This window comes from Zootoca vivipara, chromosome 1, assembly GCF_963506605.1.
Source record: "Zootoca vivipara chromosome 1, rZooViv1.1, whole genome shotgun sequence".
NCBI classification, from domain to species: domain Eukaryota; kingdom Metazoa; phylum Chordata; class Lepidosauria; order Squamata; family Lacertidae; genus Zootoca; species Zootoca vivipara.
In genome coordinates this window covers 20602670-20629616 of record NC_083276.1, presented here as the reverse complement: position 1 = coordinate 20629616, position 26947 = coordinate 20602670, and the positions used below count along the sequence as shown (strand labels likewise).

Here is a 26947-nt window from a genome sequence, read left to right as displayed (position 1 = left end):
CATTTTGATTCAGCAGGGGAGACATAAGCACAGATGGTGCAGATGCATATTGCAGTATTTACCCGGTTGCTACTGAAGTTCATGGATGCATTCTCTGCCTATCATAATCCAAGAACAAAGTTTGTTCGGAGCTGGAATTGTTTCCTTAGAAAACTGAATTATAAGAAACTTTGGTTGCATGTACTGAATTTTAGAATATGGAGAATGAAATAAAAATGTGCAAGTGCATATATTATAAAAAGTATGTTTCTGGACTTTGAGGATGTGTTTTGAAGTTAAAATGTCTTTCTTTAGCTGAGCATATCCCACAGTACCTTACAAATTGCCTCACACTACTCTGCATTTCCATAGTTTGTGTAATATTAACCATTGCCACCTATTTCTATTTCTGTGTGAATATTGGGACTTGATATATGATGAGTCAGGATTATGTGGGATGATTCAGATGACGACCTCCAACATTACATGGTCACAGTTGTACAACTTTTTTGAAGGCAAACTGATTTCTGGGGTAAAGCTGAGGAAAGCTGGGAATAGGTATAGGAACAGCCCTCAAAAACTTTCTGTATGACTCCTAGAATAGTCCTTGATTCCAAAGATCAATACAAACATGTGCCCCTCAGCCACTTTCTCATGGCAGAAGCAAAGGACTCATTGACTTTTTTCTTCAGTTGTGAACAGCAAGAGGCTTTGGCACAGCCTTCCCGTTATTAAGCATCTCAGACGTTTGGCCCCTTGCATAAGCCAAGACAGAAGCAATGAATCATAGAATCATAGAGTTGGAAGAGACCACAAGGGCCATCCAGTCCAACCCCCTGCCAAGCAGGAAACACCATCAAAGCATTCTTGACATATGCCTGTCAAGCCTCTGCTTAAAGACCTCCAAAGAAGACTTCACCACACTCCTTGGCAGCAAATTCCACTGCCGAACAGCTCTTGCTGTCAGGAAGTTCTTCCTAATGTTTAGGTGGAATCTTCTTTCTTGTAGTTTGAATCCATTGCTCTGTGTCCGCTTCTCTGGAGCAGCAGAAAACAATCTTTCTCCCTCCTCTATATGACATCCTTTTATATATTTGAACATGGCTATCATATCACTCCTTAACCTTCTCTTCTCCAGGCTAAACATACCCAGCTCCCTAAGCCGTTCCTCATATGGCATCGTTTCCAGGCCTTTGAGCAGCTGATGTGTCTATTGCTGTTCAAATTGGGAGGCTGAAGGTTATCAAATCTATTGCCTATCCAGTAGTGTAGACTAGCTTCCAGACACTGTTGAGAAGAACTGCTCTGAGCAAGTTCACAAAAATAGCAACCTCTTGTCTGTACTACATCTTCCAGCTAAGGGTCACTGCTGTTGAAATAAATGCTGGAAAAGATTATGGGCTAGGAATTAGAACATTAAAATAACAATCGACATAATTTGAAATTATCCAAGTTAACTTTTCTTTTTCCTTGGTGAGAGAAAATATTATATGCTTCACCAACAGTTTGGGGTCGGTATGCAATTGCACAACCTACTTCTTTACATTCCAAAAAGGTTATGTGAGTTTACCCTTAATTTGTGGTAATTAACTCCAATCCAAACTACACAAATTGCCAACCAATTCACAGCTACACAGTGTTCTAAGGGGACAAATATCAAAAGAAATAAACAGTTTTGACTCAAAGGGAGATGATAAAATTTAATTATCCAAAATCTAGATATATTTTCTAGAACATTTATAAATGTCCATAAAATAGAACGCTACAGTCCCATGCACTTCATTAGGAGTAAGCTAATGAGGAGTAAGCTCCATTTATATCAATGAAATTTGCTTCTGAAAAAATAAGGTTAGGATCTGGATGTTAGTCTAATTTATTATTTCTGAAGCTCTTCTGATATTTCAACTTCAAGTCAATCATATAGTGCTGTTGTTGCTTTTTTAAAACATTGTTTGACAAGCTACTGCCCTGGTGGGGTACAGCTTTTGCTGCCCTGATCAACATCAGTATTTGAGTGTTCATACAGAATTTTATATATCCTGAAGTCCGCAGTGCATGTGCTAAGACTGAAAAACACTTGGGCTCCTGTCTGCTGCAGTCTCAGTTGTGAGTGGACGTACCACATTGCAAGCTGGCTTTATTCCTGAATGTCTAGCATTTCTGAAATTCATTCAGGGTAACTTCACTCTCCCCCCACTGCTATTCTTAAAGATCTCTGTGGGGATAGCACACAGTGTGGGACTCCCAGGTTTAGCATGCTATTAAGTTATTGCCACCCCTAAGGACAATCCTGCAAGGAGGATGAGGACTCACATAACTCTGAATCAATAAAGGAAGCAGCTCAATTAGCATTTCACATGCTTTTCTTCCCTCGCTTCTTACCTTCCCTGCAGTGGGCATGCTTTCCCCTTAAAGGATTGTCCTGTTTCTGCTCCTTGCCAGCGTTGGCAGGGTGACAGTAGTCGAGTGTGCAAACTTGTGCTATTGTCCCTGGGCCAGGGGGAGTCATGGAGACCCACTAATATGACACAGGAAAATGTTTGCTGATGGCAATTCTATGGGCTTTGTCTAACTCTTTCTCCATCATGACGACTCGATTTAAGTCTCTAACTGTTTGACTACAGATGCAAGAGTACTATCCAACTCCATCCTTTTGTCCCCGTGGTTTGAATGGGTAATTCAGCTTTTGTGTGGCTCAATTGAGGGGGCAAACATAAAGACAAGATTCTTGAGCGCTCAAGCTCCTTTTCCATGGATATCTGCACATCTCTTTAGAGATTTGTTCCATTCCTACCTTTTTCTGACATCACCCTCCCTTTGGTGGATTTTTTTTTGGGGGGGGGGCAGAGGCCCTGATCAAGAACAGTTTAAAAAGTAGGCTAGCCAGGTCTTCGAAACTAGCATTGTCCAGTGTTACTCAAGCATGGCTACTGCCAGCCTTCAGACAGCTTTGGAGTAGTTTAGAGGAAAGGGACTCAGCAAACTTGCTTTACTCATCCTCAGCATATCATGTTTGATTGTGTTTAAGAAAAGGGGGGCAGGGGGCTGGAAAGGGGGGAATGGTAGGCATCACAGGGAAATGATCGTATTTATTAGCTGTCTTTCTGTGGCTGTCCCCATGGTGACAATTTGTGATGGCAAAGAATGTGAGAACGGGGAGCCTAATGCCTGATTGGGATGCTTTGTATTTGGCAAAGTGGCTTCTGATTGGCCTGAGAAAGCCTCCTAACTAGAAGGACTTGATATTCATTCAGTTTACTCAAGTGCCGCAAAACACTCACAGGGTCCGGCTGCTTCTCTAAAGGTTGGTAGTGTCTAACCTATGTAACAAGATTAGCTGGTGAGCTTCTTCTCTACCACAGAGTTACAGTAACACTCAATATTTAAGAGACAATCTAGTTGGGAGGGTGTGTGTGTTTGACTTATCGAGTGCCAAGAAAATGATGCATAGATTTCTAATCAATGGTTAAATGCTGCCTGTCTAACAAGATTGACGAGTGGGGCCATAGCAGTAGAAAATGATGACTGTAAGACTGGGAGAGAGGGGAAGGAATATGTCAGATAGGATGTGAGTGTATGCATCAGTGGCGAGTTTGTAAAAGGGTTGCAAAGAAATGTGTGTTTAGTACAGCAGCACCTTCACAGTGGTCCTGAGTCTACATGGGAAGAAACAAGCATGTGAGACAATACTTATATTTGGCTAGTTATTGGGACCAAATGCATGTTTATCTAAAGTTATTGTCTCAAGTGCCGCTTCTGTATTTTGCATAGTGTAACCTGAATGCATGTGTATGACACAATTGTATTTGGGTATAATGGAGCTTTTAACAGCTTTGTGGATAACTATGTGAAGCAGCTATCAATGCCATTAAAAATGTGTGTACACACACACAAAAACAGCTGTGTATAATAGATGTTTGAGACGTGGAACACTTCAAAAATTTGGGCATTTTCATAAGCGACACTAAAAGCACATCTAGTCTCTCTTGCCCTAAGTATACATGTAGATGTCAGTAAAGCAGCACTACAGCAAAATGGGGAGGAGTCTTTTTCGTCCTTTTTAACACTGCAGGTAACATTGGCGGAACCTTTTGTGGGAAAGGATAAAGAGGTCTTTAATGTACATGCAACAGACCTGCAGCACAAACCCACGCCACTTCTTAACATAAAACTAAACACATCTCTACTTTGCATGCGGCTAAAAACAAAAGGGATGCCGCTTTCTATTTTCACACATTATGGGAGACACACGCATGTCCTGAATCCCATCCTGGCACGTGCGTTTGCAGATGCTCCAAATGCATGGTGTGTGCAAAAAGGAAACGTGAAAATGGTGCGTATCGGTTATTTTATCTTTGCAAAAGTTCTCTAGTGTGTCTGTCTTTGTCCCTTCCCTCAGGGGTTTGTGCCAAGAGTGACTCATTGTACCCCTTTAGCCCAGCCTAGTGGTTCCCAAACTTTTCCTCCCACAGACCACTTGAAAATTGCAGAGGGTCTTGGCGGGCCGCTTTATAATTGTTGTTGTTGTTGTTGTTTGCCTGTAGTATCTCTTGCAATGATCCTCGCTCAGTGCTGCATGATTTTTAATTGCCTTTTCACAGACACTCTGCAGACCACTGGGGGTGGTCCATGGACCCCCGTTTGGAAACCACTGGCCTAGCCTGAGCATCATCACCTGCCGTGTAACTCAGGGTTGCCGAGCCTCGCTGTCCGGGGAGCGCGGGAGCCGGATCCCTCCTCTTCATGGACGGGCCTTCCTCTCCGGTCCCGGAGCTGTGAGAGATGGCCTCGGCCGACAGCGAGGTGAAGACGCTCCTCAACTTCGTCAACTTGGCCTCCAGCGACATCAAAGCGGCCCTGGACAAGTCGGCTCCGTGCCGGCGCTCCGTCGACCATAGGAAGTACCTGCAGAAGCAGCTCAAGCGCTTCTCCCAGAAATACTCCCGCTTGCCTCGTTGCCACCATCACCACCACCACCTGCAGCAGCAGCCGCAGCCGCTTCAGCCCGCCAGGGAGCGAAAGGCGCCTGAGGAGAGAGCGCGAGGAGGCCTCGAGGCTCCCGTCGGCCGTGGCGACAGAGACAGCAAGGCCGCAGAGTCCGGCGAGCAGCAGCAGGGCGTCTCTGAGGCGACCGCTAGGCCCGACCAAGTGCCCATGAGGAAAAGGCAGCTGCCCGCTTCATTTTGGGAAGAGCCCCGGCCGGCTCAAGGCCATCTGGGCGGGAACGGCGTCGCCTTCCCGGCGGGAGCCGCTTCCAACTCGTCGTCACCGTCGTCGTCGTCCTCCTCCAAGGACTTGCCCGTCCTTGAGGCAAAGAAAAGTAAAAAAAGCCCGGATGGAGGGACGGTTAGCGCTGCCGAGAGCCCGCCAGGAAGCAGGCCGGACGCTGAGGCCGCGCAGGTGCTGAGCGCCTGGAGCTGCTGTCCATTTCAGTACCACGGACCGCAAGCCTCTCCCGGCGTCTACCCGCCGCCGCTCGCCGGTTCCCTTCCGCCGGTAGGCCCCTTCCCGGGCCTGGGCCTATGGAGGAAAAACGCGGCCTTGCCGGCGGAGGGAGACCCCTTCCGCAAGGCGGGCGGCGGCGGCGGGGCAGGCCCGAAAGTGCACCGGCCGGTGGTGTGGAAGCCCATCCCCACCAAGCCCGCCGCGCCACCCCCCATCTTCGGCGTCTTTGGGTACATCTAGGCCTGGCGGGCCTGTAGTCGCCGCCGCCGCCTTGTGAGGGCCTCGCCTCTCGCTGGACCGTCCGCAGCGCCGCCTCGCTGGCGATGGAGGGAGCGGGGACAAAGGCCTGAAAGAATGGCCGGCCTGGTTCTGCTCTCCCACTCTTGTGTGGGGCGAGAATCCGGACCCCTGCAAGGACCACCCGCGTTCTCCCCCTGGCTGGGTTGGCCAAGGAGGCATCAGGAACAGAAATCATGATGGTGAATTTATTCAGAAGTTGGCTACCTTTTTTTTTCTCCTCTCCCCGTACAGTTGCAGAAGAGGACGTGCAAGGAAAGTGCAAGGCTGTGCTTCTGCAAAGGAGAACTCCGTTCCTTCTGGCATGTAAATACCAAGGGCACTAAAGTAAATAAAAAGGCAATGAGTTGTTTTCTTTGAGCCTCCACCCTTCAACTGGTTTCAGATGGGGAAGTCTTTGCCTTCCTGTCCCCAAAAGAAAGATGGAAGGGAGCTGCTTTGCTTCTCCTGCATGTATGGCAATAATGCCTCTTGCTTGCCTGGATGGAGATCCATGCATGTGTAGAATAACCTGAAGCTTTTGTATTGCTGGAATGCAGCCAACTGGCCCATGGCCTCGCTCACCACTGGCATGCAGCCACCAAAAGGTTGCTCATAAGAGAATGTGGCCCTCTAGCTGGAAAAGGACCCCCACCCCTGTTCTATGTGTGATTCCCAGCTCTGCATGATTCTCTCTGGGTGCTTTTGTCAGCTTGAAGCAAGTGGTCTTGTACTGCTCTCACCAGGCATCCATTACACACTTTGGGATGAGAGACTTTCCATCAGGATATGTGTTAAAATCTTTTTATCACTGACAAGTAACTTACGCCTTTGGAAACACACGTTTGTCACTGTAGGAAGGGGGCATACTAGAGGCAGAGGATGTGCTTTGTATACCAAAACCTAAGACTTAGGATCAGTCCCTACAACTTGCAGGTAGAAGGATCTCATATAGCAGGTATAAAAAAAGATCTCCCGATGCTTGAAACCTTACAGACTGTTGCCAGTCCACGTAGAGCATACTTGGCTAGACCAACCAAATAAAGTTGCTTCATATTTGCAAATAAATGTTTGGGGGAGCAGGGAGGTGGGAGAAATAAGTCATTTATGTAATGTTGCATTGCATGTTATTGGAGAAAGTGCCATGTATACAACCGTTCAATTATTTCGCTGGATATAATGGCAGTGGCAGTGTTGGTTCTGAGTGAGGTTACAACCAGGTCCTGCTTGCAGGCTTCCACTGGGCATCTGGGTGGCCACAGTGAGAAGAGAAAGTTGGACTTTGAGTTGATCCATTGGAGCTCTTATGTTCCCTGTCTTACCTTTTAAAAGCAAGAGTTGCATGGACCAATAAGAGACCAATACTGAAGTTAAACTACTAGCAAAAGAGCCCTAAATATTATGGATTTGGTTTTGCTCACAAGTTCAGTGATATGAACCAGTTCTCATCAAAACTAGACTAGCTTAAACAGATTGGGAGACATGGGACAGATTTGAGTGCCCTATGAAGGATGAATATATTTAAATGGGGGAAATAATGGTGGATATGGAAATAAATAATGGCTACCAGAAATAATGGCTAAATGGAATTCCATGTTTAGGGGCAGTAAGCAACTGGATACTAGTTGCCAAAGAGCAGCAGTTGGAGAGAGCTGCTGCCTTCATGTGCTGCTTGTGAGCTGCCTGGAGCCATCTGGTTGGCAACTGTGAGAAACAGGGTGATGTTAGATGCATTTTTGGTTTGAACTAGAAGGTCTCTTCTTATATTTGAAAGATTATAAGACTCTGGCAGATACATGACCTAGAGGGCTTTTTCTAAGGTGTTCTCTTAGAGCAGGTTTGTAAACAGCAACTTTCTTAATCACCTGTGGCGAGTCAGAATTGGCTATAGGTGACCAAGCAGGGAAACTTAAAAATTGAAACATAGTCTGCATACTCCACTGCTGCACTGCTTAATGTTGAATAAAATAATGGGGTCAAGAGAAATAGCACAGGCACCATTTAGGAAGGGTGATAGGCAGTCCCTTCCCTTTTCGTATTTCAGACCACATGGGATTATTCCTCAGTATCATCTACATGTTTCTGGTTTATTATGCAGTATTTTAAAAAAAGGTTAATGACCACAACCAGTGTTCTTGAAGCACACAGTATTTTTGCAACTTAATCTTTAACATATCATAGACTCTCCATTTAAGCCTTGCTTTTGAAATATCAGAATCATGAAATGATGTCTTAAAGCAGGCATCCCCAAACTGCGGCCCTCCAGATGTTTTGGCCTACAACTCCCATGATCACTAGCTAACAGGACCAGTGGTCGGGGAAGATGGGAACTGTAGTCCAAAACATCTGGAGGGCCAAAGTTTGGGGATGCCAGTCTTAAAGTCTTGCAAATCTCTAATGCTCTTGTGTGTGAAGGTACTTGAAACTTTCCAGGGACTCTATTTGAGAGCATATGTGCTTTAATTAGTTAATTGTTATCTTCTAGATATTAACTATAGTGAAAGTAAATAATAAGAGTCATGCCTTCACTAACACGGGGAATGTAGACTTTACTAGAATGTCATTTATTTACAGAAACAGGACAGTCGAACTGTGACTGTAAGCCAGCCAGCCAGCTCTGCTTGCAAGCTGTTATCCATTCAGAGTAGACTTTAATCACTTACTGCATGCCTCAATGACTGCACAGGTGTCAAATTGAGGGTCAAAATCTGTCTTTTATATTATTCTTCCTGCACCCCTTTTGAAGTTACTTAGCAGGACAAAGCAAGTGTAAGAGCAGGCTTGTAAACAGCCACTTACTTTATCACCTGTGATGAGACAGAATTAAATATAGGTTACCAGGCAGGGAAGCTTTTGTAAATTGAAAGAAACATTTCTATTTCTTTCAGTCTGGCAATGTGCCACAAATGGCTAATGTATGTATATGTGGGCAGGCTAGTAAACATTTGTGGACTGATAACTTTGGGGAATTTATTTCCCAGCCTGTTCCAGCGTGCAAGGAGAATTATATTTCATGCCATAGTATTTTGACTTACCATTGCATCATAAGAATATTTTGCCAGCATGGGGGTGGACATGTGTTTTGAGGAGGAAGAGACTGAGGAACTAGTGTAGGAGGCTTATCCATATCGTTGTGATTCTGGCTTCTGATACCAACTTCAATAAGCTTACCATGACACTTCTTATCTACCCAGTGCCCACATTGACTTCACGTAACCTCATGTACTCACTTCAGTGAAGGAAGCAACTCCTCCTGCTCATTGGTTTGTGCATGTGTGCAGCTATCCCCACTCCAGTGAAGTGATTAGGGATGTTTACTCATGCCAGAGCTCTGTATCAAATGCACATAGAACTCCAGATCAGCCTACAATGCCTCATAAGTTCGTGGTGTGAGGAAAAACAGCAGCACATCACATTTGAAAATGCCGTTTTCTCTGCAGCAATTATTATGGTTTAGACTGGCTCAGATTTCTTCAGTCTAAACTAATTTAGGCCCTTCTTCCATGTGCACCGCCTAACACTGAAATTCCTTATTTAGGTGATTAATAATAATAATAATAAATAGTTTTAAAAATAGTCACAGCAGGTACTTTTACTCATATTTAATGCAAGCAATAAAACCTAAAAATGTAACACTTTTATCAATACTGCACACACCCATCCCTCCCGACCAAACCCCACAGTTTAAAAAAGCTATAGTAACAAAACTGAAGGCTTCAAAAGTCCATTGTGACACAATAATTGCACACATGCCTATGGAAATAATACATCAATCAGGTCACAGAATGCTAGAATGTTAGGCTATTCCTTGAATGTTAAATATATATGTTGACTACCGGCAGGATTTTTTGACCATCTGTTAATGCATTCTACCATTCTATATCCTGGAATTGCAGGACTTGTTATATAAAGTAGTAAATATTTTACCTTTCAAATTTACAACCATTTCTATACATCTCCATTGACTTTTATAAAAGGCAGTTGAGTTTGTACAAATTTGGTATAACTGTGAAATGTGTGTTGTGAAAATTCAGTTTCCCAGATCCAGGAATTCATTGGTGAAGCAGAAAGACATGTACCCACAACTGGGCCTGTGTTTCCCCAGCACAGCCTGCTGCAGGAGGATTTAAGTGGGTTAACTTGTGCCGATTTGCATTCATCATTAACCCAGTTTTCAAACAGTCTTGTCCTCATCCAGTAGCCTTTTTCAACTCCAGTTCAGCTAACCTGTGCATGAAAACCTTTCTGTAAATGGTTCTCTGTTGCTAGATTGGTGTGTGTGTGTGTGGAGTTGGAGAGGTAGCATGCATGCACTATGTGCAAATAAATGTAAACCAACCATGTAAAAAAGATGGCGAAAAGAATCAAGTGAAAGTACAATTGTCAGGGGAGCTTTTAAGCAAACTATTCCCCACCTCCCACCCCAATTTTTGCGCATAGCTAGTGACACCTTTCTCTCCTGAGGTTTGTGCTAACCTTTTGCACTATGGATCCAGTCGGCTCAACTTGGGTTGTTCCTATAATATATGTGCATGTGAATGGGGAAGTCAGATCTCCAGGCTACGTATTCATTTATGATGGGAGAAAAACCGGGAGGGTATTGTCTCTGCTTCTTTTTCTTCAATATCTTGGATAAAAGAGTTTCTTTTTTAAAATAAAATAAAATAAAATAAGGAGCTGACCACACTCCTATATGTTATAAACACTAGACTGTTAGTTCAAGAATTAGTACTGTTGTTCCATCCACAACCAGTTAGAACATTTCAAGCTATAAACAAAACTGAAGCCTTGTTACTATACTGAACATGGGAATTGTGTGTGTGTGTTGTTGTTGTTTTTACTCAGTAGTCAAACCTGGGCTATGAGTTCCTTATTACACCCTACCCCTGCTTTCAAATGTGAAAATCTGATACCATTCTCTCTGCAAAGTGTCATTCATTCTATTTTGGACATCTCCACCAAGCTCTTTTGAGATGTATGTAATGGTGTGCTTGATTCTGCTGTGGTGTCTCAGCTTCAGAGTCACTAGGGTTATTCCTGTTGTCACTCTTCTCAAACAATGACTAACGGCTCTAAAAGAGAACTACAATGAGTGGAGGACAAATAGTATTTACCTGAGAGATCTATTCACTGGTATGTGTTGGTAAGGGAAGGGTTGGTAAAGGAAGGGTTAAAACCTTGACACTTCTTCATGAAAGAGTTCAACATGAAGAGAATGCCAATGGAAGATAATCACAGGCATCAGTGAAAGTGGGTGGACAATTTGCCTCACAATGGCCTATTTAGCTCATTTAAATGCATCTCAGTGAAGTCATGGTTCCACTTTGAAGGAATTGTTCTAAGGTTTAACAACAAACTTAGTTACTGCTTCATAGTCATTCTCTGCTAAAAATATTTTGCTTGGATTGTTGCTCTAGCTAAGCATCTGAGTTTCCAAATCACAACCCAAGTTATGCCAGAGTATTTGATCTGAAGCTGATTCAGTGTTTTTCTGAAGCCCTGCAAATAACGGTCAGTGCTTTCCAGCAACAATACATCAATCATTTTCTTCTTTCCAAAGCAATGCAAGTGCTGAATCACCTCTTTCCTTCATTACTGCTATAACAGAAGGGTTAAATACCATTGGTTCAATGACATAAGAATTGAAGGCTGATGTAGTATAATAAACTAAAACAGAATTCCACCTCATTCCTTTGCCTATTTAATATAATACACATAATTATTGTGGGTTAAATCCTTCAGCTCACACACTTTGTTAAGTCTTTGTTTAATTTTAATTGGGGGTCACAATTTTTTTTACTAGATTCAGTATTTATTAAGTGACTAACGTGGGAACAAAAATATTGTCAAAGACTTTTATCACTAAGGGAAAAAGTCAACTATATATACAGAAAGACCAACTAAACTAGACAAAAATGAGACAGAAATAGCAGCCAGATGGTTTGATCAATCCTGCAAACTAAACTAAACTGCAGCTCAACCAATGAATTGAAACATACTGAAATGTAACCATTCCTGGGGCATTTTAGATCTTTGCATTAGATTGAGATGCTTTTGAGTATAGGACCATTCCAAAAATACATTTGCTGTCCATGTGAGCAATCCTGATTGCTTCTGGTGTGCAACCAGTTATGCAGACAAATACAATGTGTGAACTGGCAGATGATGAATATAGTTGACAATAATTCATGTGATTGCCACAGGTGCAAAAACAAAATAAAATGCCACTAAAGGTAAAGGTAAAGGGACCCCTGACCATTAGGTCCAGTCGTGACCGACTCTGGGGTTGCGCGCTCATCTCGCATTATTGGCCGAGGGAGCCGGCGTATAGCTTCCAGGTCATGTGGCCAGCATGACAAAGCCGCTTCTGGCAAACCAGAGCAGCACATGGAAACGCCGTTTACCTTCCCGCTGTAGCGGTTCCTATTAATCTACTTGCATTTTTATGTGCTTTCGAACTGCTAGGTTGGCAGGAGCTGGGACCAAGCAACGGGAGCTCACCCCGTCACAGGGATTCGAACCGCCAACCTTCTGATCAGCAAGCCCTAGACTCGGTGGTTTAACCACAGCGCCACCTGGGTCCCTACATTTATTAAAATTGTGTGGGATCATCTGGTTTATACATTACATTTGTCTGTGTGACAGCATACTTAGAGATTGCTTGTGTCTTGTGAACTCTTTCATATTCTCCTTACATGTGATACTGAGGTGTTTAGAAATTTTAATGTTTCTCTCTACAAAATAGCATAGTACTTTCTTGCCATGTGCTACCAGAGTCTTTTATCCCAACTTCACTTATTTCCTATACTCTAAATACTGTTTCTGAGTTATCTTATTGCGATTGGGATTGTTAGTCTCCACTGTATCAGAGGAGGTTTGCCGGTCTTCTAAATACTGTTGGATTTGCCTTTTCTGCAATTCTGCTTTTCAGGTATCCTTTTCCTTCTTACATAGCAAAGCTGGCCTTTTCTTCCATTATCTCAGTCTGTCTCCATCTTGTGGCTGTCACTCTAGGAAATGATTGACTGCCAAGTTCACCTTAGGTCAGCGAGTATAATCATATTGTAAATAGCGCATCAGTCTCCCTGGAAGAGGCAAGGTGTCAATAAGAGCAATACGGCTCTTCCCAATCAGACTTCGAATTTTGATCCGGCAGAGGTGAGCAAGTGGCCTTGGTGGCTCTGGAAAAGAGAATATATGGTAGGATAAGTGAGTGAGCAAGCATAAATACATTTTTATGCTGATTTTTGGGTCCTGAAATAGTCACCAGAGAACATTATGAATTTTTTTTTTTTACAGAAGCAAATGTCTTCACTAATTAGTTTTTGAAGTTTCCAAACTTAAACCCTTCAATAAAAAAAAATCCCAGGGTGGTTTGCATAGTTAAGTCTCAGGCTCTCACTTCCCCCTGCCTCTTCTGGTGAAGGAGGAGTTTGAAAACTTTAGTTTCTATTTTAGATTACTCAGAATTATTCTAACCTGCTTTGTATTTAATGTTAGCCCAGTCTTCATAACTGTCAATGTGCTCCTTGAGCCGGGAACAAAGTTGCACATTGCCCACATAATCCAGAAGAACATCGATAATAGGCCCAGCCCAACGACTCATCTCTGGAGTTGATACCATTTCACAAAACTGGGGGCAAAAACAAGATATACAAAATTCGTTATTGTAGGAGAACAGCAACAGACCCCCCCAGCCCACCCTTTCCCCAAATCCAAAGTAGACCGCTAGCAGGCAACCTGCAAAAGAGATGGTGGAAGGTCATGCACTTTGCAGGGAGAGCTCAAGTTTACAACAGATTCACCTGGTTGCCTTACAATTAAGGTGTGGGAAAGCAGGTCTACATGTCATACAGAAGGATATCGCTGAATCCTTGACCCTATCATTTAAAGTTAGAGGTGGGGAGAATGCATTCTGAATGCTTACATTCAGCATAAAGCTATGTACAGGGAACCAGGCAGAGGGCCTTCTTGGTAGTGGTGCCCGCCCTGTGGAATGCCCTCCCATCAGATGTCAAGGCAATAAACAACTATTTGACTTCTAGAAGACATCTGAAGGCAGCCCTGTTTAGGGAAGTTTTTAATGTTTGATCTTTTGTCGCTTTTTTATATATTCTGTTGGGAGCCACCCAGAGAGGCTGGGGAAACCCAGCCAGATAGGGCATAATTTTATTATTATTATTATTATTATTATTATTATTATTATTATTATTACCCATTCCTGCATGTAGCAAGCAAGTATACTGTGGAGAAATATTTAACTTAGCCCGCTCTCTGATGTGCTTGTTTACATCTTGATCAGAGCTTTCAAAACTATGACCGCATATATCCTGAAGTGGTAAAATCTAGAATTCGACCACCTCAATTTGTGTGCTGGGCAGATCAACTCTAAAATGTGACCCTTCGTGGGCGGCCTTTGACAGTGGCTGTAAGTTCCTGTATTTATTGTATGTCTGGCCGTAGGAAACTCTGAAATGCATAGGCTAAATAACTTTTTGTACCTCGTCCTTCACTCCATTCAGGAATGAGGAACTTGTGGCCCTCCAGATGCTGTTTGATCCCAACCCACCTCAGCCCAAGCCAGTGATGCCAAAGCATCCATGTTTCTGCTGCATAGTGCTAACACTATGATTTGTCCACATGCATTCATAATGGATTCATAATGGAAAATGCAAGGCTGCAGAAAATCTGAACATTGCATATATGCCTGGCACATTGCAGCACCCAACTCCAAACAAACCAGCATCATCATTAGAAAATATTGTTCTAGACATTAAATTCAATATTAACAGAAGCATCTCCCAATAAGATTGCCCTGAAAGTAAAATAAGTAATCTGCAGGTGTATGAAGTGTGATTCTGGAAGAAAACAAGAACGAATCACGCTGCTGCTTGCAGCTCTTCTTTCACTCTCTGTGAAATAGTTTAAATGCCCTCTAGTGGCATTTAGTTAAATTACGTCTCAAGATTACATCCTATATACTAAGAGAGCAAACATATCCCCCAAATGCCTATTTTAAAGGTAAAGGGGACCCCTGAACATTAGGTCCAGTCGCAGACGACTCTGGGATTGCGGCACTCATATCGCTTTACTAGCCGAGGGAGCTGGCATACAGCTTCTGGGTCATGTGGCCAGCATGACTAAGCCGCTTCTGGTGAACCAGAGCAGCACACGGAAATGGCGTTTACCTTCCCGCTGGAGTGGTACCTATTTATCTACTTGCACTTTTGATGTGCTTTTGAACTACTAGGTTGGCAGGAGCAGGGACTGAACAACGGGAGCTCACCCCATCGTGGGGATTCGAACCGCCGACCTTCTGATCGGCTCTGTGGTTTAACCCATAGTGCCACCCACATCCCATAATGCCTATTTTACCTTACCCCAAAACAGGGAAGTATCGACAAGCTTTGGTAAGCCCCAGTGTTTGCAGAGGTACAAACAGCTTCAGAAAATAGTGTCCTGGAAGAGGGTGTGGCTAGGTGGTTGGAACTCTGAACAGTAAAATTTCACACTGCAACATTTTGCTGCAGGCCCCACTTCTAAGACAGGCAACTTCTGATTTAGGTGTGTCCGAATGATGCACAATTGCACACATGCAGATGGTTCCAAACCTGGAAGTAGCCCCAAAGTCACAAAAATGTCGCAAAAAGGGATGGGGCGGGCAGGGCAGGGTGGAGTGGGCTTATATGCTCTCCACCAATGTGTGCAGGGGTCTGGAACAGGACCTCCGCACAAAATGAGGGTTGCCTGTATCCTATTAACATTACCCATTTATTTATTTATTTATTTATTTATTTATTTATTTATTTATTTATTTATTGAATTTGTATGCTGTTCTTCTTTTTGAAGGAGTCCAGGGCAGCAAAGAAAGAAAAATATATCTAAAACAGTTAAAACTTTATAAAAACAGTTACAATTCCAAACATTATTTCAGCCACTGATCTCAGATTTTTCCCTGAACTTCAGCTACCAAATGCCTAGGTAAGCAGGAATGGTTTCCACTTCCACCTCCCTGGGCATGTGATTACGGTATTTCAAGATGTTTTGGTCTTAGACATTTCTTTACAGTGCTTAGGACCTCACTTATCTCCATCGTAATCCTGTGAAGTTGGTAAGATTATTATTATTTATTAAATTCATATACTGCCCTTCATCACGGGGTGGGTTACAACATTAAAACACAAAATACACAAGATGGACAGATGTTGCATTCAGTGACCATAGTTAAACAGAATTTTTTATTCAATAGGAAATATTGGTAGCTAACTCGAGAAATATATATATGAGCTATCTAATATGAGCCCATAAGAAGTTTCAAAAACATCCAACACCCAGCAGTTTGGGAGTTTTATCAAGTATCATTGACTTTTCTATGTTGCCTTTTTTCCATAGGATTATGCTGTTCAGCCAATTACTCAGCTAGCTCTCTGCTGTGTTGTCACCCAGACTGGTAATGGTTCTCTCGAATTTCAGAACGAGGCATTTCCCAGACCTACTTTACATACTTCAAACCAGCCTTCCCCATTCTACTGCCCTCCAAATGTTTTGGACTACAATTCCCATCATCCCTAACCATTACCCATGCAGGCTGGCACTAATGGGAACTATAGTCCCAAAACATGCTGAGGGCACTGGATTGAAGAAGGCTGCTTTAGAATGAAAAAGCTGGTGACTGGACCTGAAGCCTTTCCTAAGGAAAGGCCGTAACCACAGTCCTCCAAACGTCATAGAAAATACGAGCTAGTAAGGGAGACTCACCTGTACAACGCTCTGCTCTTTATTCACCTGGGGATCATGATACCTGTCGCTCTTAGCTTCAATGGGAGGATGTGGGCCACACCCATACTGACATTTAAAGCAGGAGATGGCATCGCAACCTAGATCCATCAGAAATTTCAGCAGAGCAAGATACTTCATCGAGAACATGATGGTAGCAGGGAAGGTCGTTGGATGGGAAGCGACATAGGCATCAATATTGGCTCCATAGTCAATAAGCAGCTTTATCATCTTCAAGCAGCCATGGCGGATGGAGATGAGCAGGGGGTTGATGAGGTCAACGTTGGGATTGGCCCCAGCCTCAAGCAGCAGCTGAGCAGCTTCAATGTTGTTGTTAAAAACTGAAAAGTAGAGGACAGTGGTGCGCCTGTCCTCGTAGAGCCGCGAGCGCTCAGGAGAGAGAGTGAAATTCACGTCAAAGCCAGCCTCAACCAGCTCTTCCAAGACATCGTCGCGGTTGCATTCAGCTGCCAAATGCAGAGGGCTGATGCCACTGCGTTTGGTTCTAGTGCGGCTGGTGACCGGGAGCAGCATTTTCACAATCCTAGCAGAAATGAATCAAGGGCCAGACGTGAGCTTAAGCTTGCTTTTCTAGCAAAGTTATTGTTTCTATAGCAGTATCTGGGTGTCCCATTATGATAGGAGCTGCAGGCATATATAACAGCAGTGAAATCATCTCTGCCCTCAGATTGCTTATGATTTATTAAGGCAAGGGGAGAGAGGTGGCCACAGCACCTGAGGAATGATCTTGGAAGCTAAGGCTGGGTACGGGTGGTATTCTTCCTTAGCCTTCAATACGAGGCTAGAATACATACAGATAAAAGCAACCAAAAGTCCAAAATTGTACAATGAAAAATTCCTATCATGCTCATCCAACACCACAACCGGAAGGACAAGTCTGTCTCTGCACCACTGGAAGATTAGCACCACAGCAGACGCCAATTTAACTGACAAAGGCCTGGGTAAATAAACAATGATTTAGCCTGGTTCTTTAAAGATCAACAGTGGAGATGTACATGAGGTGCATTTCCCAGGGGCGATCATTGCACAAATGGGGGCTACCACTGAAAAGGCCTGTTCTTGTGTAGCCAAACTCCATACCAACCTCGGATACCGTAACTTTATTGAATAAAACTAAGCTGTTCCATCCCAGCTTGCAACTCCCCTTTCTTCCATTTTCAGTCCTTATAATCCTGTGCTTTTCTTAAAGTGGCACTCTTTCTAAATGAGTGCCTATATTGATATAGGCTGCCGTGGTGAATGGTTTTCCCCTGATATTTCTCCTTGCATTGCATGAGCATCGTCATTGGTTTTTATGGAGTGAGGCATGTAATTTCACAATGTGGACTGAAAGAAGCTCATCTGGTCCACAGGTAAGCACCCAGTGCTCAAGAGTGGGGTGGGCAGACAGGCAGCATGAGTGGTTCTATCAGAAACATTGTTGAGCAAATCAGTTTGAGACAGGCCTATGGCATGAAGAAGTTCAACATGTGCAGTTAAAGTAGGGGAAAGGTCTAGGCAACAGCTGGAACGGGATCACTAGCGGAAAAGTCTTCAGAACAACAGCTACCAGCCTGCCTTGCATTATCCATGCTCTTGAGACATTATGCCCTCATCAGAAGAAAATAATCAAAGCCACAGGAGGAAATTCATGTGCAGATCATTTCTCAAAGCAGAAAGGGTGACCTCACCCAGCAGTGATGCTCCCTGGAAGGCGGGAAACCTGGGTGCTGTTTAGCTGGCATACATCCACCACTAACAAATGCTTTGTAATAGCCATAATAGCTGAAAAGTCACACACAGTGCCTAAATGAGAGTTTGCCAAGCACTAGCATTAGTCATCCTGGATTCTACTGGGATTTATTAACATTTAAGGGTTGAGATTATTCTGCTGCTCAAGCAAGCTTCTTAGAGCTGAGTTAAAGAGGAACTGCAGGCTTTGTTTTCAGTTAGGGACCTTGTTGAACAGAAAGAATCATAACCTTTATGGGTATTAAAGAACCTAGTCAAATGCAGCTCTGAAACAGAGCAAGCCATGTTCTTTTGGATGTAAATCTAAACTAAATTATGGCAGGCAACTAGATGGGGTGGGATGGAAGGATCAACATCAAAGAACCTTCAGATTACCACCAACACTTATCCACCTGGTTTGTGAAGAAAGGTGCTTTTAAGGGGAGGTTGTTTTAATTAGTTGCTCCTTGTGCCGCTGTGGTTCAATTTTTTAAAGGAATGATCTTAGCCAGCATGGCCAGTGGTTAGAGTTCATGGGAGCTGAAGTCCAGCAACATCTGGACTTCATCCCTTGATCTGAAAGTAAATTCATGCAACTCTAAGAATAACAAGAGAAGAGTATTACACCAACAGTCTAAGGAGAATCATTCCAGCATGACTGTCACTGCTATGTAAAGAATATACCAGTACATAAGTTGCTTCTCGGTTGCTGGATGTTGGAGAGACAGATGGTTCAGTACTTATCTTAAAAGCCAACACTATGCAAAAGCTTGACCTATGGTAGATCAACCCTGTTCCCAAGACTTGTAGTGGATAATTATGAAATTAGAAAGCTAATCTATAGCTCTGAATAATACAAAAAAAATACAGTTTAAAAGGCATTTGTCAAGTAGACTATGCAAACACATCTTCCTCTGTAAACAGACATGGCACTAGAAGTTGCAAAGTTACATTATTTTATTCAGGACTAATTCATACAGCTCTTCTCCCAGACTAGATTGCACTGTGCATATGGTTCCTAAATCAGGGGTATCTGACTCATCTTTACAAACCATGGTTTGGTATGCCACAACAAACCATCATGGCATGAGTTTAGCAGTGGCAATTTGTGCTTTTGAGGAAGAGATATTCAGGCAATTGATCTGCACAACACCAGCATAGAGTGATCATGTGAATCATCATTTGTTAGCCTGTCTGCTCCTTTTTAGTCTGATCCTGCTGTCGGGTTTGCTTTTTAATATTCTTCTTCTCCTCTCCCAGCTACATCGATAGGTTCATCATACTGTTCATCAGGTCCCACTCTTCTAAGTCTTCTAAGTCTCTAACTGCTAATAAAGAACGCAATAAATACAGTACTATATCTGTAAATAGTATATCTAGAAAGGAATAAATTCCAACCACTTCACAGCTACAAACATTCATGATTGTATGAGTTAAAGAATATGCCCCTAAGGTCATGGAGTTGACAATATACTGTTTCACATTAGCCTTCCAAACAGGGTGAGAGCATTAGGTACAATAAACAAACATCAAGCAACAAGAGTTTTTAAAAAATAGAAATGATCCCCTTGGCTTTTTTATATATATTATGGAGGCTTCGTGTCCTGGCAATGAGTCTGAATGCAGAATTCCTGCAGAATTATGTATTAAATCCACATGCTTACAAAGAGAGGTCACTGTGAAGAGTGTTGTTATTCAGAATACCAAAGGGATTTAAATGACTGGCTATGCGGGGGCAAAGTTTGCCACTTGGATAAATATTTTGTCCAAGCAGCTCTTTAATACTTTCACCTCGAAACCTTTTAACAAGTGCTTTGTCTTTACTATGCAGAAACATTGAGTCTTCAACCTAATTCTGATCTCATGTATCAATGCAGTTTTACACTGACAGAGCTTTGCAAAGTAAAAGAATCTACTGTACTTTTTAAATTATATTTTGGGCAGAGCGGAGTCCAATAACTTACTTGCAATGATTATGTTTGGTTATTACATTTCAGCCAGCATCTCAACCACACATCAACCTGTGTGATTTTAGCAAGTGAAGCCTATTGATCTATTTATTTTGGATCATACATGACCCAACCTCTGCTTAAAACTTTCCAAGGCAGCTTAGAAACATTTCAAACAAACAAACAAACAAACAAGATAATAACCCCTCCAATCACAGAGATAAATTGTGCATTAGATGTGAGATTACTGGCAGAAGATGATGGCAGAGAAAATGCCTTCTTAGAAGGCAACATGACCCCAGTGCAGACTCAGACTATTCTAAACAGAACAACTTGTTTTGGATCTTGTCTGTAGTACATTCATTGCTACCCAAATCCCCATGGTAACTGTGGATTCATACACAAAAACATATGGTGGTGTGTGTTTTTTTTAAAGAACCCCTGTTAACCTTTATGCAGAAATGCCCAAATCTGTCAACAACCTGCAGGAATAAAGTAACTTACTCATAATAGCCTCTTTTGGAGGCCACGTGAATAGGCAAGAGGCCATTCTTGTTGGTTTTATTAGCATCAGCTCCTTGGGACAAGAGAAACTCCACAATCTCCTCATGTCCATTTTTACAAGCTTCAAAAAGGGCAGACGCTTTGTCACTGGCTTGGGTATTGATGTCAGCACCTGCAAATGAAATAAATATAAAGCAAGGCTCACTTTCGGAACATTGGGAAATCAACAGCATATGTCTCTATGCAGTGCCGGATTTATGTATAAGCTAAACAAGCTATAGCTTAGGGCCCCACTCTCTTGGGGCCCCCCAAAAAATTACATAAAAAAACACCTGGCTGTATATTTCCAAAATATAATAACATAAAAATATTGTATTTCACTATTAATATACTTCTTCTTAATTGTATTTCAGTTCAACAATTACTTTGATAAAATACATATTTTGTTATCTACAAATGGCTTTAGATATCTATTAGGTCCATAAATTACCATATAGCCTATATTCAACACAAAAAACAGTGACAATTTGTTGTTGACAAAGGACAGCTGGACATATAAAGGGCCCCATTACCTTCAGTAGCTTATGGCCTCATCAAACCTAAATCCGGCCCTGTCTTTATGCCTGAAATTTAGGTAACAAAAGAGGGCCTTAAGACTTGTATATGCCAATGAAGTGGGACAAACCACATGTGCTTGGTTTTCAATGCACACACAGGATTCTTGTATTCAGGCATCATGCTTGTCGCAATGAAGGTTGCAATGGCATGCCCTTTAGAGGAGGGGGCCCTGACACAATGAATTTAGCAGCCACTATGATCTGGGCTCCGTATCTCCATCAGAAGTAGGTTCCTAGGGGTGCGCATTCTAAAACAAACTAGCAATTAGAGAAAGGAGTCTTGCTCAATTCCTCTTACTTATAAAAATGAATGGGAATTCAAACAAATGAGATCTGAATGGGGGGGGGGACCAGTTGGTTCATATTAGCTTCAGTTGTTTCTATTGGGATGAAAAATGGAAACTGTCTGGGACAGCCTGTACAGGTCAGAGAAAGATTACAGGGAGAAAAGCAATGAAAAATATACAGTGGTGCTTATAAAATCATGAGGTTTTTGTACTATTTCTCTGAAATTTGTCAGGTCAGATCCTTTTAGCTGCAACTCCTATTTGAAGCAATGGGCAGCTTAAAGGATGTGTGGCCTTTTAAATTAAGCATCAACCCCTTTCCCCACCTGTCTGAAATGTGGCAAGGGTGATACTTTGAATGAATAGTAGAATTCCTGAAGAGGCTAAGTTATTTGGATGAAAAACACCGGTGTCTTTCTGGCAACAAAAGACTCACTAGGTCTTGCCTTGAAATCAATTGTGGAATCATGAATGGAAATAGTCTGATTCAGAGTAACCTGAATTAGTTATGAAAACAAATGAAAAGCAAATGAATGAATAGCAGAACAAATGGAACTTCCAAGAACAAAATACAGCGGAGTAATTAAAAGTTTAAAAACTTGCACACCCTCTACAAATTACTGGATCTGTACATTCACACTCAGTGTAAAATGAGACTGGATGTACCCACTGCTTCCCTTTGCTACACAATTTCCCTCTCTGTTATGTGTATTAGATGAATACACATAACACAAATAAGCTATTCTATAATGTCTATTCAGACATATGTGTCTCTGACTTCAGTGGGGCTTACTCCTAGGGCTGCCATAAGTCAGGAATTTCCTGGACATATCTGGGAAGTGTTGATTCTTTGGCGAATTTTTAAAAGAAAAATAGCTCCAAAACTTTGGCCAAAAAAAGAGAGAAAAAAGCTCAACAATTGTTGTGTCCGGATTTTCACTTTTTGAAATATGGCAACTCTACTTACTCCTAGGTAAGTGTTTGCGGAATTTCAACCTTAGTCCCGTACTAGGAAATTCTAATGTGCCAGAATTCTATTTGCTTGATTACAAAAACCATGCACACTTAGTTTGGGAGTAAGCTCCACTGAACAGGCTGAGATTTGCTTTCAAACAGACATGCGTAGGAATCAGTTGTGCAAGTGTCTGCCAAAGAAAAGCTTGCTCCTTTGCGGCAAAATCTTTCCATTGCATTTGAAGCTTTAATGTACTTGCAACTGTAACTAGCAACACAATTGCAAAGCCCAACATGGGGCTACTTCTAAATGTGGGAGAGAAACGGAATCTTTATTTTATGACAAGCACTGTGCATTGTACAGATGCAATAAAGTTATTATAGGGGTTCTCAGAGGGGCTTTAAAAGCTTGGAATAGTAGTGCAGTTTTATTGTATATTCCTGTTGCGATTATTATTTTTTGGTTCATAATTGACCATGGGAAATGAAAACCAAGCTCAGCCACTCTTCAATTTCCCCTTAACCTTTCAGATACTGAACTTGTGATTCGACAATGACAATGACAACATTCAGTCCCATACGCTCCAACTGCTCCTCTTTACCAGGGACAACCCCCTTGTTGTTATTCCTGTCTCTGGTAAAGCACTGCTATTATTCTGTCCCCCTTTTTTTGCCTCTTGGAGAAATGTTAAGTCTCTGTAAGATACATCTGAGAGGAGGACAAGTAGGACCTGAAACAAAAGTTGGCCATGCATTTTAATATACATAGAGTTCTCCTGTTCAGGGTCCCTGCCAGCCAGCAAGCCATGGATAAATACCAGGGCCGCCTTGAGCCTATCTGGCGCCGTGGTGCACAGATCCCTCCGGGGGCCCCCACCCCACCCCTACGTTTCCCTCCGGGTAAGCAGCAACTGGAGGGCTGCTCCTCCGGTGGGACGGAGGCTCCGGGCACGGCGTGGCATGGCGGGCGAGGGTGGCACTGCCGGCAGGGCTGGAGGGAAGCTCCTCCGGCAGAGAGGAGACTCCAGCCACAGCGCGACATGGTGGGCGAGAGCGGCGCTGCCGGCGGGACTGGAGGGAAGCTCCTCTGGCAGGGAGGAGACTCCAGCCGCGGCACAGCGTGGCATGGTGGAGGCGGGCGAGGGCGGCGCTGCTGGCAGGGCTGGAGGGTGGCTCCTCTGACAGGGAGGAGGCTCCGGGCGCAGCGCAGCATGGCAGAGGCGGACAAGGGCAGCGAGCTGATGCCAGGAGGCGCTGCGTCCAGCCTCCACCTCTTCCCTGACGCCCTCCAGAACTTGGCGCCATGGTTCCCTGCGCCAGTAGCCTCTATGGCTAAGACACCCCTGATAAATACTATACTATACTATACTATACTATACTATACTATACTATACTATACTATACTATACTAAGCTCTAAGGAGCTTAAGAAAAGCACCACACAGAGAGTTTTTCATTTTTCTTTGCCAACAGACACTCAACATTCCATGGTTAATGAGTATGATAAATCCTAATTTGGTGTTTTATCTCCTTAAGGCTTAAAATAAATTCCTGTACTTCTGTATCCTCGGGGTTGGACTAGAACTTGGAGATCAAGGTTCTAATCCCTACTGATCCAGGAAGCTCACTAGGTGAAGAGCTTGAGACGGGTGGGGAATTGTGTGCACTCCTTTGAACTCCTGAGAGAAAAAGTAGGATATAAATGTGAATCACCATCTTTGAGTAGATTCAAGTATGGGTCTTTCAATCATCTCAAAATCGCCTACTTGAAATCTGGAAAAGGTTCTGCCTTCTTTGTACTATAATTTATGAAAGTGTGGGAAACCAATGTACAATAAGCTACCTCCAACAAGAACTTGTAGAAATTAGAATTTCAGCTGTCTTCCTTTGCAAGTCTGCCATATAGGATGAATAAAAAGCAAATCCAAAATTATGAACTGGCCACTGAAAAACCCAACACACAAAATCAATAGATGGTTTTGCATATCTCAGCCGCTGTACATGAAATGGGCATGCTTCTGCAATTGTGCTTACCACACTTGGCAAGGTATCGCAAGGCTTCTAAGTGGCCACTCTCAGCTGCCACGAAAAAGGAAGTGAGCCCGTAGGAATTTGTGCTTTCGACCTTGGCACCTCCTTTGACCAAAAGGTCTATTATTTCCAAGTCATTCCGAGCGACAGCTTCATGGAGGGCAGTCCACCCCCGATTGCAGCGATGATTTGCGTCAGCATTGTACTCCAATAACACCTGTACAGCTTCGGCATTTCTGCGTTCACAGGCTGTGGTGACAAAAAAGAAAAGAAAAGAAGATTTCGGTTTCCGTATCTGTGCCCCAAAAGCAAGTTTCATTTGGGACAATTTCACCCAGAAGTTGCTCGTTGTCTAAGAAAGGCCTCGTTTTATTCCACATATATTTTCTCCTGCATTTTTAAAATGAATTTATAAAGTCCAGTTTGCTTTGGGGGGTACAAGAGGATTGTTTTCCAAATGTTTCCCCCCACAAAAATGCAAAATACACTTTCAAGATTGTGGCATTGCTTCAGATGCTCACATAAAAACAAGCCCTTTTTAAAAATCTGTTTATAAAAAATATGTACACACCACTTTTCAGCCCCTCCCAAAAGTAATGAACTTGCAACTCTGATGAATATCCATATATAAAGGATATAAAATGACTCCCTCTCCTGTTGATTTCATTATCTCAAATCTCCGTTGTATAGAGTTTCCCCTATCTTCTTTCCTGCTCTGAAAATGGCAGCAGCCTACTAACCACATGGAAGGGATGGTATATTTAGCCTCTTCCTCATCACAAGGCAGTTTCAGGGAAGGGAAAAATTAAAACACAGAAAGCATAAAGCAAATTACAATAATTTAAAAAAAGATTAACAAAGCAGCAACCAGTAGAATAGAAACCATAACAAACCCAGACAAGGCACGAATACTGTACCTTGCAAAAGTCTGACCAAACAAATAGAGAGGCTACATTAAGCAATATGTTTGAACCCTGAATATGTAAGTTTATGTCTAAAGTCAATGGTGAGAACAAACACCATTATATGTACTGCTGGATAAGTGTTTAATGGTTCTTGTATTTGTAAAAAAGAAAAACCCAATAAAAATGTTGAAAAAACGAGAAAAGCTCGTATCACTGGATCAAGTTAATCAGTTTTGTTGACTTAATTGAGCTAAATAATTTTAATTGAATTTGGAATAAATGTACAATTAATTGTTACTGTTTAGAATTTTGTTGTGTTATCATCTTCCTTAGCATGTCGTGCAAACCACTATTCTGAATAATAATAGTTTATTATATTATTATAATTTATTATTGTTATTAGAATATTACTACTACTACTACTACTACTACTACTACTACTACTAACAAACTAATGCTTTTTATAAGGTAGGGGACACTAGGGATGAATTTATGCCACCAAGTGGGAAGAGGCCCAAAAACGTTTGGAAACCTCTGAACAACTTAGACTTTGGGCCTGATCCAGCAGGACTCTTTTTATCTTTTTATTTCAACAGCAGCTTGAAATAAGAGCACTGCCTCCCCAGCCAGATATGCCTACCAGTACCTACTAACAGAGGAGAAGAATCCCTAGGGGACACTTTGCCCAGCGCCTTCTCAAACCTGGAACCAGCTCTGCTTCTGAACTACTGCGGGCCGGGGTAGCGGTGGCGGGCAGTGGGGATGGCGGGGGGTAGCAGCAGCAGTGTGCAGAGCCCCTGGGGAAAATGCAATGTGAAAAAAATTGGGCCTGCGTAGGCCCAGTCCCAGGTTTTTTTTTATGGCGCCGTCACATGCCTGTGTGCGCTGCAACATCATGACGTCACATGACATTGTGCACGACACGCTGGGCACCCACAGTCAGGGGTCCAAGTTCGTGCCCCTGGCACACACTGTTTCCAACTAGAAAAGTAGTCTACTTGTGGGCACTCAAGACCTATGAGAATCAAGCGGCTTACCTTTATAAAGTGGGGTCTCCCTAGCTTTGTTTGCAATGTCAGGTTCTGCTCCAGCCTGCAGCAATAAACGCACACACTCGAGATTCCCTCTATTTGTTGCTAAGTAGAGTGCTGTTTCCTCCTGAAGCGTACGCTGATCAAGTAACCCAGGATAAGCTATGGAGAAAGCGTTGATCCATATTTAGTGAGGCGTGAAATGTACTTGAATAATTCTCACATCATACACTGAGCTCAATATTGTCAAACTTTTATGTGATAGCTAACCACCGACATACAACTTGCAAGTCTCACTCTTTCATCAGGGTTAAAAAGATTCTTGCTCCAATTGTCCTAGAAGACATTTTCAAAGTAAGTTTAGGAAGTCCGATCGCCTGAGTTCACCACCCTCTCCTGCCATTGTTATTGGCGAGGTTTTTTGGTACATTTAAGTGAGATCACAGTATTTCCATTAAAAGCC

The 26947-nt window shown here is 42.8% G+C and overlaps 2 protein-coding genes across 5 annotated transcripts in view; one reads left to right on the top strand and one right to left on the bottom strand.

Moving 5' to 3' along the window:
* Positions 1-4761: 4761 nt before the first annotated feature.
* Positions 4762-5664, top strand: FAM181A (family with sequence similarity 181 member A). Its single transcript, XM_035117517.2, has one exon. It carries the CDS (start codon positions 4762-4764, stop codon positions 5662-5664), a length of 903 nt encoding a protein of 300 aa, XP_034973408.2.
* Positions 5665-9287: 3623 nt separating this feature from the next.
* The window catches only part of ASB2 (ankyrin repeat and SOCS box containing 2), a 30614-nt gene continuing 12954 nt past the window's right edge, over positions 9288-26947 (bottom strand). For 3 of the 4 annotated variants that reach the window (XM_035106896.2, XM_035106887.2, XM_060272141.1), the window contains 6 exons: positions 26491-26646; positions 24552-24797; positions 20661-20832; positions 16459-17020; positions 13180-13333; positions 9288-12881 (listed from right to left, as the gene is read on the bottom strand). In XM_035106896.2, the coding sequence (XP_034962787.2) occupies positions 12745-12881; positions 13180-13333; positions 16459-17020; positions 20661-20832; positions 24552-24797; positions 26491-26646 (1427 nt within the window). In that variant the 3' untranslated portion in view covers positions 9288-12744. The remainder of the gene's footprint in view (positions 12882-13179; positions 13334-16458; positions 17021-20660; positions 20833-24551; positions 24798-26490; positions 26647-26947) is intronic. The other variant, XM_035106907.2, reaches the window with a different exon arrangement.